The sequence below is a fragment of the Oncorhynchus mykiss genome, chromosome 12 (assembly GCF_057628025.1).
Source record: "Oncorhynchus mykiss isolate SJ-2025 chromosome 12, ASM5762802v1, whole genome shotgun sequence".
NCBI classification, from domain to species: Eukaryota; Metazoa; Chordata; class Actinopteri; order Salmoniformes; family Salmonidae; genus Oncorhynchus; species Oncorhynchus mykiss.
Window position 1 is genome coordinate 47220190 of NC_143033.1, and position 13773 is coordinate 47233962.

The 13773-nt window shown below is 40.8% G+C and overlaps 1 protein-coding gene across 4 annotated transcripts in view; it reads right to left on the minus strand.

The window, feature by feature from the left end:
* The window catches only part of LOC110537698 (double C2-like domain-containing protein beta), a 308740-nt gene that overhangs the window by 56891 nt on the left and 238076 nt on the right, over nt 1-13773 (minus strand). For all 4 annotated transcript variants that reach the window (XM_021623935.3, XM_090192594.1, XM_021623936.3 and 1 more), the window contains one exon: nt 6207-6281. In XM_021623935.3, the coding sequence (XP_021479610.2) occupies nt 6207-6281 (75 nt within the window). The remainder of the gene's footprint in view (nt 1-6206; nt 6282-13773) is intronic.

Here is a 13773-nt window from a genome sequence, read left to right on the forward strand (position 1 = left end):
TCGTTCGTTAGAGGCTGACATGTTGGACTCTATTTTAACAAACCTAATGCAATGGTAAATAGTGCTATAGTTCTGGATGGTGTCAGAAATAGTGTAGCTATTTTCATTGCCCAAATTATGAGGGTAATAGCTTACAGTGGTGCGAAAGGGCTGGGTTTTGATGAGTAAACAAGTTGTAGGTGTGATGAGGGTTAAACCAAGGCCTCATACCTTTAAAAGGGTTCATTAAATTGTGTTATGATAAACTGTAAGCTCTCCTCTTCTAATAGACCTCTGTGTGTGTATTAACACCTGTTTTGAGTGTTGTGCCCTTCAGACATTATCAGAAGGTGGAAACCGCCTACATTCATACATACTCCTCCTGTCTGGGCCCCACCTGGCTATATGAGGTTCTGAGAATACAACTGGTTTTCTGAGAACACAAGGCTGCCGCAGACTTGATGAAAACAGCCACCTGTCAGAAGATGCTTGGACACGTTCACCTTGTTATGACCCTATACTTGTGATGAAAGGTCAAGTTTCGGTCAAACCCACTTCTGAGCTTTAATTGCTGATAAGATGGTTGCTGCTGTCAGGGGGAGGTTAGATTTATTAAAATGATGTTGCCAGGGAAACTCACGCCAGGAGGATTGGGAGAGGCTACATGAGTTGCAGGATGTCTTAGACATTTTGCAGAACCTGGGGAGAGCTTTCATATATTGTACTCTGTACCAACTTTTGCCTACAATTGTATTACTAAAGGATAATTTGAATACTTAAAACAAAGAGTCTGTGTTTCCATTCTATTACTAATATGTGTTTGATAATTATATAGACCTGATCATTTGTTGAAGAAATTGACCGACAAGGGCTTGGCCACTCACTGGTTGATTGTGGGTTGAGACTACCATTTATTAAATAGCATAGGCCACAATAACGAGTAATAGCAACAGTAAAAAAAAATCCAGTGTTCATTCAATAGCCTGTGTGTGTAGTGTTGATATCCAAAATATAGCCTAACGTTGATACTGCATTGTTGGATTGAATAATTTAAATACGTTTGGAGGAGCACGTCTTTGGCAACCGGATGAGAGGCGCTCTTTGGAGGGATGCACTCTTAGGTTTTAGAGTGTGGATACTTGAACAAGCATTTGTGTGTGCGTTTTAAGATATGCAGTATATTTTCAATTCAAGGCACTCCGACGAATAGACCATTTAAACGCCTTTTATGGATAGGCTACTTTGCAAGGCCAGGATAAAAAATGCATTGCTGTTAAACCAGACTTCATTATAGTAGCCTAGGCCTAGGGTAAGGGTAGCCGATGGAGCGCTTGGTTTTTAATCATATGAAATGGAAAACAAGCAATCCGTTTAAAACAACAACAATATTTCTAAATATTGTAGGATGGGCTTAGATGCATGATATCATAAATCACTTCTCTCGTTCCATGGCACTGGGTACACACATAGTCCTAAATGTCTTTACACATACCATTATAAACATCCTGTCAATTGTATTGTTGCCTTTGTGCGAGGCAGATGAAAAATATATATCTCTGCAGTTGATATGGCATCATAGGAGGACTGAATAGTTTGGAGTAGCGTGTCTTTGGTGATCGGATGAGGGGCGCTCTTTGAAAATGGGGATGGATAGCCTACTTGAACAAGCAAAATGAAGTATGCAGGTGTGTGAATTGTGAATAATGAAAAAGCATGGAGGGCAAAAAACATCCAAAATATAATAATATATAAATATATAAAATTTATAATAATATATAAATAATAGTAATCTCAGTAAACCCTTTATTCATAGGCTACTTACTTGGCTAATGGCCAGGATAAAAAGACGCACCAATACGATGCTGCTAAACCAGCCTTAATTAAGGGGAGGCTATGCTTGGTTGAGAGTCAAATTAAATGACATGATGGGAAAAAAAATCATATTTTTTTATGTTTCTAAATATAAGATTCACCAGCACAAAAGGCACATCTCTCGTTCCATGCAAGGGCACTGTGTGTCATGGCTAGATAGGCCGCACGTACCCTCTCAAAATCCATGTTGTTGTCAATTGAGTTACCATTGAGACCTGTTTTTTTATTGGGCTTAAAAATGAAATTATCCCTTTTGCGCTTGTTTTTAAGTACACTTCAAACATTGCCACCCCTCCCACCTCAGCGCAAGTGAGCTGATGTTAGACAGGTAAATAGCCAAACCTGGCGTTAGGGTGGGAGAATGCCAGTGTGCCCGTATTTACATGACGAAATTGCAAACTAAGGTGTGTTTGACACTTGCACCTCCTTAGCGTCAGATGAAAAATAAAGCCTGTGGAGATAACTGATCACCATATGATGTGAGAGACACATTTAATCATGAACAATAGCCAACAATATATCAACCTGTCTGCCTACCAGTGCCTTGACTATTCATCAAATGAAACAAATATACCTATAGCAATCAATGCATGCTGATCGTATTAGCTAGTTATCACCAGCAACTTACAATCAGTGCATTCAACTAAGGTAGGTAAGACAAGCACATACGTAGTGTACATATTTAGTATGCATGGCTTTGATTATCACTACAATCTGCAAAGTAGTGCCACTGTGTGGCCGCTGACTGGGGTCGATGGAGGATGGAACAGTAAGAATAGAATTCCACAGTGATGAATCACACATTCAATGGCTATACATAAGCCATGACATCTCTTGTCAAGGGGAAGTATCTCTGTGTTCTATATCTACGTCTGCATCTGCAGCATCAGCCTCTGGTCACGAATCATTTGTGATAAGAGTGAGGTTGGATATTTAATTAAAATAGAGAGTTCTGTATGCCTCTTTCCCTTTCATCCCTAACCTTTTATCTGACATGCACGTACAAACAGCTGTCACATACATGCAGTACATTTGTATCAATACTCAAAATGCTTATATAAAAATGTGTCTAAGTGCACAACATACCATACTGTAACAGCACCTTAAACACGTTTAAAATGCAATGCATGAATGCATAAGTGCTTAAGGCAAACACCCAAAACCATATATGTAATTTAACAAAATTTCAATAAATCTCAATGGGTAAACACTTAAAAACAAAACGACAATGCTTATATGTTGACCTGTCAGGAAGATGCTATATAGCTTTTTCACTGTATTGTGCTCTTTATAGAAAGTTCTGGAACAACTCCTACCACAGAGTTTCATTACTATGCGACACTTCCCTCCACTTTATTGATTGGAGAAGCACATTGCTCTGTGGTGGATTTCATAAGCCCACACATTCTGCTAGGGAACAGTGTTGAGTTGAACAAAACAGCAAGCTGATATTGTGTGTGGTAGTGAGTAATGGACAGTGAAGAACAATGTCTGTTGCATTTAATCGGTTAACTGGCAGGATTATTTGGTGCTGAGTCGTCGCATATTAATGTTCTGGAGAACAAAGTGCATGCTGATTGGTTTCCTCTCAATCAGCAGCTGATTCATATCTGAAACCCCAGACAAATAAACAGAGCACCGTGTCTATCTAACGGTCTCTGGGACCAGAGTTGGACACCATTGCTGAGGCAAAGTTTAAGTTTTGATAAAAAAAGGGAAGTGAATTCCACTCCGGAGTTAGCTGCATTTTACCGCTAGACCAAACTCGGACACAAGCAAATGTTATTCTGGGGGAAATTCTCTGGCGGCACATCTCTCTGTCTGGACCACTTGATGGCCGCCTTTAACAAGTATTGAGGAACATCTGCGGCTAGTCACAGCTGCCATGTTTGTGGTGTAATTTCAGGCCCCCAAATGAAACAGCGCCCATATGCTTGACGTTCAAGCCCAATCAATTACCTAATAATGGTCTGATGGAAAGTCCACTCGGAGGTCAAGGTGTCCGAACAGTTGGGGACAGCCTGACTAATTTAGAAAACCCTTATTGGCAGCTGCTAAGTGGATTGTTGGCACAAGAGAAGGCTAGCCCACGGAGACCAAGGTGGCACAAGAATTACAATTCGACTAGACGACAGTCATTCGTGGTTGGGAGATGGTAATTTATTATCAGCGCCTGAGACTAAGTTTTCCACCACCATCAATAAAACAGCAAATGATATAATTTATCTTGGAAGAATGGTTTTGCATCCCTCCAGACACTTGTAGAATCTATGCCAAGGCGCATTGAAGCTGTCCTGGCGGCTCGTGGTGGCCCAACACCCTATTAAAACATTTTATGTTGGTGTTTCCTTTATTTTGGCAGTTAACTATATATCCATAGCTTCTATAACGGGGCATGATAGTGTCTGTTAATTTCCAATAATCAGACATGACACCATCTGATATGACAGCATATGCATTAATGCATAACTGTATTTAGATTATTAAAGGGACATTACACCAAAATCAAAGTTTATCAGATGTTTTCAAAAGTAGCCTAATGTCCATATCACAAATGCGCCTCGAGTGAACGGAAAATATAAAAGTACTGAAAATCTGGAAATGATATGGTGCTTATCTTTCCCATATATTTTGAATGGTGTCATATCACTGGAACAACAACACAGACTTGCTTGGACATGGACGTATCTCAACAAAAGACCATGTGTAATACCGTTGCTCTTGAGCATCTTTGTTCAGCGTTATGATATCCATGAAATCCATAACAGATGTATCATATCTGAATGAGCCAATTGGAAGCTGAGAATGTGGCCATGATGGTGTGATGGCCTGATTGAGAGTTTAGCCAGGACACTGGGGTTAACACCCATATTCTTACTCTTATAATAAGTGCCATGGAATCTTTAGTGACCACACATTTTAACATCCCATCTGAAAGACGGCGCGCTACACAGGGCAATGTCCCCTTCACTGCCCCAGAGCATTGTGATCTCCTTTAACCAGGGGGAAGACTGCCCCCTACTGGACCTCAAACACCACTTCCAGCTGCATCTGGTCTCCCATCCAGAAATGACCCTGCTTAGCTGCAGAGGCAAGCCAGCAGTGGTATGCAGGGTGGTCTGCTGCAGGCTACCTGTAATTTTATAATCCCAAGGTACTATGCCTTCTGTTGACATTTTAATAACAAAATGACAACAAATGTGTTAAGATAGTTTCAGATCAATAAATCTTTAAGATTTGAATGTGTATTTCAGACTAACATTCGTAACGGATGGTGTAGCATCCAGAATGGTATTTTTCCCCCTGTAAAGTAATAATGCAAATCTTTTCAAAAGTATTGTTTTTGTGTTCAGCAAAGCCTTTCCTTCAAAATGGCTATCCATGTTTTGACCTAAAAAATAAAAACTCAGACTTTTGTTCATGTTCCTCCAAAAAACTTGACCATTCAATGTAACATCCATAATACATCTTATTTGCTTTATTTCTTCAGCATGCAACTATTTAGAAGTCAGATTTTTTGGGGGGAAATACACTTACCACAAGGGGTACTATAGACACACACATCAAAAGTTGTATTTAAATGTTTTTGTCCATTCTGTGAGACATTAAAGTTGGGATTTGCATGCAAATGTAACGTCCATAACACTGGAATCGCCCTACTTTTATAATAGGTGTGTATGAACCATAATAATTGGTGAGGTGCTTACATTTGTCCCATATCGAAATCCCCCGAGACACCATTGGAAAGTGGGTTGAGAGCCAGGGTTCAGCCATTATTGACGGCGACCCAGGAGCAATTAGGGTTCAGTGCCTTGCTCAAAGGGACATAGACAGAGTTCTTCACCTAGTCGGCTCGGGATTCAAACCTGCAACCTTTCGGTTACTGACCCAATGCTCTTAAACACCAGGCTACCTGCCGCCATCCCACAACATTTGAGGTAAACAGGAACACCTAAACTCCCATAGTATCCCTTAAACATGAGTATAACATGATTTTGACTCTCTCTCTACCGCACCTACTGTCTCTAACTCTGAACAATCGGCTATGAAAAGCCAACTGACATTTATTCCTGAGGTGCTGACCTGTTGCACACTCTACAACCACTGTGATTATTATTATTTGACCCTGCTGGTCATCTTTGAACGTTTGAACATCTTGGCCATGTTCTGTTATAATCTCCACCCGGCACAGACAGAAGAGGACTGGCCACCCCTCAGAGCCTGGTTCCTCTCTAGGTTCCTTCCTTTCTAGGGACATTTTCTAGCCACCGTGCCTCTACATCTGCATCGGCTGATGTAAAAAGGGCTTTACAAATAAATGTGATTGATTGAGGTATAATAAGACAGGTACGTACCTTACTGGCCCCAGGCAGTAGGTGCAGTTTGACATACGGATCCGAGAGCCCGTTGTGGTCCATGGGTTTGAGCCCCTGTGGGAGAGACAGACAGATGGTGTCGAAAGAGAGGCCGTTCACAAGGTAGTATGACAGCGCATCACAACATAGACCTTCATGATAATATTTCCAAATGTGACTACACTAAAATGAAAACTACACATCCACCAGCCAACAAAAAAACGTGTTAAAACACGTCAGACATACAAGGCCGATGCTGGATGCCTGACATCCAATTTAAGTCAAAGACTTTTGTTTCTGACATGTGCACAACCTCCTCAGAATAACAATAGCCATGTCAGCTAATTAGAAAGGCTAGAGGTGAGACCTGTTCCACGGCTGGCAAAATAACTTGAATGCTTTTCCAAAAAAAGAAACATTTCAGAATGTGTTGACAGAAACTGAACTCTACCTGTGAGTAAATCAAGTAATTAACAAACACACAAAGTAGCCTACAGCAACTCTGCAACCTGACAACGAGCGGTGTAGATAGTACCTAAGGAATTCATTTGGGGACTATTTCTATAGTATGGAAAACAGCACAAGGATAATTCCGCTCAGACTGGGATCATCCTCTCAAAATTACTTTGTCTGTCAGAATGTGCTTATCCGCCATAAATGAGCTCCTCATCCGACACCTCTTTTCTGTTAAGATGATTGATGTTCTATGCCTATCGTCAGCTTTCCCCATTCGTAAAAGGACGCAGATAAATCACAATACATGGGATCATCTCCTTCCATGAATCAGAGGATAAAAAATCTGCCAAACCCTTATCCAGATAGGAAGAATAGAAAGGGAGACATAAAGACAACGTCATAATCATAACAATTTGACAGATGACTGTTTATTTTGTGACAGTATTATTGACATTGACAAATCTACAAATAGGGATATTGCTGATACATTGCTTGGATGCAGCTTTCATGAAACCAGAGCCAAAAACAAAAGTCACATTTTCAAACACTTGATTTCCTCAGCCCTATGGCATGATGTAGCAGACAGGCATGGTCATGGTGCTGCAGGTCCAATCAATGAAGCCCTGGCTAGAGAGAGAGGGCGAGAGGGCGAGAGCAGTCAACAAATGCACATCGGAGCTGCAAAATCATAGGTAGGTTGTCTTTCCTTCTCTACAAACCGAAAAAGATTGGTTGTATGTGCTGTAAAGCACATTGTACAGGATTACTCAGAATATGATATGACTTCTAGCTCCCATTGATACAACAAATGCAACATGCCTCATTGGCATGCATGCAGTCAAAAAGGTGAGTATATACCCAACCATCTTTCTCAGTCTCAAACATGCTGGGGCTTTGCTTTCTTATCAAATGGGATCAGCCAGGTTGACATAAATTGAAAATTTCATTTCAAAAGGTGACCCACTCTCTGCGGTGTGTGCTAGGATTGATCATTTTGATGAGAACAGAGGAAGTAGGGCGCACACCACCTCCAGTCCTTCAGGTTGAGTCATATCTAATGGGCCAACGGGAACTTTAGCACATGTGTTTTGGGAATAGCCATCAGACTCTATGGATTCCTATGTATCTTGTTTCACCTTTCAGAGAGAAAACTTTGCATGAAAATGCAATGGAGGTGTTCAACATTAATCTCATATCAGCTGAGGTGTTCTGGCTTTTTTTTTTTTACACTAGAATGAACTGTATAGGACAATCTATACACATGTACATATGGATTTTGTATTGTAGATATGTGGTACAAGAGTAGTGGCCTGAGGGAACATACTTAATGTGTTGTGAAATGTAATGTCGTGTTTTATTTTAATTGCATATAACTGCCTTAATGTTGCTGGACCCCAGGAAGAGAATGGGATCCTTAATAAATAAAAATACAGTGCTACCTGCAGCAAAGTTATTTGATGTGGCTGTCTGCAAATGAATATGGATGTACTGAAAAGAGATGACAGAGGAGTGAAATCTCTACGGCAAACACAGAGATAGACAGCATCCATAAAAGAGTGGATGAATTGATTTAAATAGACTCAGGCTTTGGCAGTTGTTGCTTTTCTACTACTGATACCGGCTTCACAAATCAATGAATTCTTTGGTGAGTCATAACTTACCTTGCCATGCCAAGCTAATCTTTATGGATCTCCCTATACCAACCAGTTTGCAATCACCCATTGTCAGCTGAATCACACTTGTACTTGTTTTCTCTCTCCCCTTCTGTTAAGTTTAACTGTGTGCCCCCCTTTTGGTAAGCTTAACTCTGTGTGTGTGTGTGTGTGTGTGTGTGTGTGTGTGTGTGTGTGTGGGTGGGTGGGTGCGTGCATGTGTCTGCGTCAGTGCTATCCTATCTCCCAAACGTATTTGCTCAGCCATGTGTTGGATGAAAGTTCCTCACACAGTGTGTGTGTGTGTGTGTGTGCTTGTGAGTGAGTGTGTGTGTGTTACGTCTCTCTCAACACAGAGCAACACTTGTCAGAACCACAAATGGTAATATACAGTTTTCTGCTCCACCGAGTGTCGGGTGAAAAAGTGCAAAGTACATTTTTCTGTTTTTGTGAGGAATCTCCTTATCCTCAAAACCTTTTATATATTTATGTGTGTCACAAACGCACTTCATGCCACATTCTAATTCCACATCAAAATCGCTGAAAACTTATTGTAGGACAGAGGAGGAGGTTCTCTGTTCCAACGTCGCCTGCTCTTAGCAACCATTTGTTGTGCCTGGAGTTCCATTACTGCCTGTACTCTGGACCCCTTCTCTACGCTTGGAGCCTCTCCTCCTTTCATTCACAGCAAACAGCATCTCATCTCTTCTACAAAGCACCAGGTTGAGTCAGATGTTTGTGTAGAACACAGATGAATGTTCTCTTTGATAGTGCAGCAGGGCCAGCATTCCTCCGTTGTGCGAGCAGCTTCAGAGCCGTTCCACAGATGTGAATTGATATGGTCTGTTTTGGAACTGTGCCCAACTATCAAAAAGACTCCCAACATGTTCTCTTCTGGGCCCCACTGCTCCAAATGCTTCTATGCTATGTTCTGCTGTAGATACCACTACCAGTCTCATGTAGATACCACTACCAGTCTCATGTAGATACCACTACCAGTCTCATGTAGATACCACTACCAGCCTCATGTAGATACCACTACCAGCCTCATGTAGATACCACGACCAGCCTCATGTAGATACCACGACCAGCCTCATGTCTCACGACCAGTCTTTGGGCTGAATCCAATAGGATTGGAAAAAAAACTGTCGACAGGAAACATGAAATATTGACTTTGCCTTTGACAGGCAAGCCCGAGGCTGATGTATTGAGTAAATTGAGGGTTGGGTGAGTGGATTCTTCCCTAAGTAAAGCACACAGCTATCTGGATGGGATGAGCCAAGATGTGCTCCTTCAACTCTGCTGCATTGCTGAGGAGCAATAGATCAATAGATGAAAATAGAAGACTGGGGAGCTTTGAGGCACTGATACTGTGGTCCTGCACTGTTACGCTGTATGGGTAGAAGCATTAAATACACATTGATGTAACACTCGACCAAAGCTCCCTATGCAGCTACAACCTCCTATGCCCAGTCACTTCTTTACTAAAATGACTAGCCTTGTCAAGCAGACTGACCGAAACAGAATGTAAATGAGATCAAACTGGTTCCATCACGCTATGGAAGGACCAGACAGTGGCCCTGGTCTGAAATACCTGGACTTCTGGTTAAGTGTTCAACTGGACACTATAGAAGATATGTACGATGTCCACCATGTATGATGGTCCGAGCTGAGCTATGGAATGTCTCTCGTTAACATTTCGAAAAATTGTCGGAGGCCATCATCGAATAACAAACTACAACCAAAGCTGAAACACTTATATAATTTTTTTTTTGTCTATGTCTCTTTATACTAAAGATAAGAAGGCAATACAGTTGAAGTCGGAAGTTTACATACACTTTGGCCAAATACATTTAAACTCAGGTTTTCACAATTCCTGACGTTTAATCCTAGTAAAAAGTCCCTGTATTAGGTCAGTTAGGATCAACACTATTTTAAGAATGTGAAATGTCAGAATAATAGTAGAGAGAATGAATTATTTCAGCTTTTATTTCTTTCACCACATTCCCAGTGGGTCAGAAGTTTACATACACTTAATTAGTATTGGGTAACATCATCTTTAAATTGTTAAACTTGGGTCAAACGTTTCGGGTAGCCTTCCACAAGCTTCCCACAATAAGTTGGGTGAATTCTGGCCCATTCCTCCTGACAGAGCTGGTGTAATGGAGTCAGGTTTGTAGGCCTCCTTGTTCGCACACACTTTTTCAGTTCTGCCCACACATTTTCTATAGGATTGAGGTCAGGGCTTTGTGATGGCCACTCCAATACCTTGACTTTGTTGTCCTTAAGCCATTTTGCCACAACTTTGGAAGTATGCTTGGGGTCATTGTCCCTTTGGAAGACCCATTTGCGACCAAGCTTCCTGACAGTTGTCTTGAGATGTTGCTTCAATATATCCACATGATTTTCCTACCTCATGATGCCATCTATTTTGTGACGTGTACCAGTCCCTCTTGCAGCAAAGCACCCCCACAACATGATGCTGCTACCCCCGTGCTTCACGGTTGGGATGGTGTTCTTCAGCTTGCAAGCCTCCCCTTTCCCTCCAAACATAATGATGGTCATTATGGCCAAACAGTTCTATTTTTGTTTCATCAGACCAGAGGACATTTCTCCAAAAAGTATGATCTTTGTCCCCATGTGCAGTTGCAAACCGTAGTCTGGCTTTCTTATGGCGGTTTTGGAGCAGTGGCTTCTTCCTTGCCGAGTGGCCTTTCAGGTTATGTCGATATAGGACTCGTTTTACTGTGGTTATTCTTTTGTACCTGTTTCCTCCATCATCTTCACAAGGTCCTTTGCTGTTGTTCTGGGATTGATTTGCACTTTTTGCACAAAAGTACGTTCACCTCTTGGAAACAGAACGCGTCTCCTTCCTGAGCGGTATGACGGCTGCGTGGTCTCATGGTGTTTATACTTGCGTACTATTGTGTGTACAGATGAACGTGGTACCTTCAGGCGTTTGGAAATTGCTCCCAAGGATGAACCAGACTTGTGGAGGTCTACACTTTTTTTTATGAGGTCTTGGCTGATTTCTTTTGATTTTCCCATGATGTCAAGCAAAGAGGCACTGAGTTTGAAGGTAGACCTTGAAATACATCCACAGGTACACCTCCAATTGACTCAAATGATGTCTACACCTCCAATTGACTCAAATGATCAGAAGCTTCTAAAACCATGACATAATTTTCTGGAATTTTCCAAGCTGCTTAAAGGCACAGTCAACTTTGTGTATGTAAACTTCTGACCCACTGGAATTGTGATACAGTGAATTATAAGTGAAATAATCTGTCTGTAAACAATTGTTGGAAAAATTACTTGTGTCATGCACAAAGTAGATGTCCTAACCAACTTGCCAAAACTATAGTTTGTTAACAAGAAATTTGTGGAGTGGTTAAAAAATGAGTTTTAATGACTCCAACCTAAGTGTATATAAAATTCCGACTTCTACTCTATTTAGGCAGGGTGAATTAACGGCCTACTGCACAGCTACTAAGGGAGCTCTTTCTAGAGCAACCGGTTTAATTGTGCATAAGAGCATTTTTAAACTGTAAATGGTTAAACTATTAAGAAATATATGTGATTGTGCCAAGAATTTGTAAGTGGGTAACATACACATCAGCCTAAATTGAAATGTTGATTTATTTTTAAACAGATTAGAATTTTACTATAATTTTCAAACTCAAATGGCAAGGAGAATTTGGGGAGCTCTCTGTATAAAAGTCACTGGCTTCACACCAGTGCATGGATTTGAGAGTAAAATTATAACTCAAATAACACCCTGTCACTGTTGATATCCTATGGTGGGTCGTGATTAGTTAAGTTGAATAACAAAACTGATTTGTTTCCTTCCCCATTTCGGCAGCCACCCAAAACTTCCATCTGACATTCTAGAATTTAATTGACTGTCCACAGCAAATTCTCTTCTAGTGAGTAACACCCGAATTATTGTCAGATTCGGTGTAGCCTCTGAATAGTGTTAGTTTAAACAGCGCAGACACCCTAAACCTTTGCCCCTGTTTCATTGATTTCAAATTGATATCGATACCAGTGATTAACAAAAGTGTGTTGCGTTTAACTTTCCGTGTTGGCGGCCCACTTGAAGCAAAACTCAACCATCCAAAATGTAGGTCGTCTTCAGCAGTTTCTCCTCTAAACAATATTTATAGTTTCCATGTGATATTTGAGTTGTGTTAGTTTCAACAGCGCATACAACCTGATTCCCCCCGAATCAATACGAGTGATTAATTGCCACTTGTTAAAACATGGTTCTTGTTGCACATGCAGTTTATAAGGTAATTGATAAAAAAAATCCAAGTAATATGACTACTATTGTGGTAAATGTACTGTATGAGTAGGTAGTATATTTTAAGTTCATGTTTTCAATATATCAGAAAGTGTTTCTGTATATTGATTAGGACACTTCAAAATGCAGTTTTGACCAACTACTGAATGAGTACAAAAATGTGATATGTTTTATGTATTTTGATGCTCTTCCAGAAATCATGAAAATGGGTTTGACTTTCCGACTATGTATATTATTCATATCATCCTATGGCACAAAAAAAAGCATTCAGAAATGGCAGTTGATTGAAGAGGCTGACATAGTATCTATCTACATCTCCCTCCATGGTGATTGCCTAAGCCACCAGTGAAGAGCCAGTTGATCACAATTATGGGGGGATAGGGGGTAGGGAGAAGAGAAATTACCGTTATGAAAGGCAGATGGGCGCCGTACATCAGTGTATCCACACACCAATTTCCCCTCGATGCTGAATTCGTGTGTCGTGCCTGTGGTGTGTGTGTGGACTTTATTTTTGTAAAAGTAAACAGGTCAATTTCAAATGTAGGAACCATCCAATATGTTCACTGTTACCTATTTCTTAAAGAAGCCAAAAGGCAGCTTCTGCAAAGTATGCCTACCTTTATCTTGCAGCTCTTGTGGCATGGGAGGAGTTACCTCCACCTGTGTCCTCCTCAGATTGATGGAGGTGTTTAGGTGGTGGCTTCCTGCCACTAGTGTGACGGGAGAGGCAATGATGAATTATTAGAGTCAGGCATGATGGAGATGTGATGGATGCCTCTCATTCCTCACCGATGAATGTTAGAGGGATACTTTGGGATTTTCGCAATGAGGCCCTTTATGTACTCCCCACGAGTCAGAGGAACTCGTGGATACCATTTGTATGTCTCTGTTAATTTTTTTTATTTCACCTTTATTTAACCAGGTAGGCTAGTTGAGAACAAGTTCTCATTTACAACTGCGACATGGCCAAGATAAAGCAAAGCAGTGTGGCACAGATAAAAACACAGAGTTAAACATGGAATAAACAATAAACAAGCCAGTAACACAATAAACAAGTCAATAAAAAAAAAAAAAAAAAAAGTCTATATACTGTGTGTGCAAAAGGCATGAGAAGTTAGGCCATAGGATCGAATAATTACAATTTAGAAGATTAACA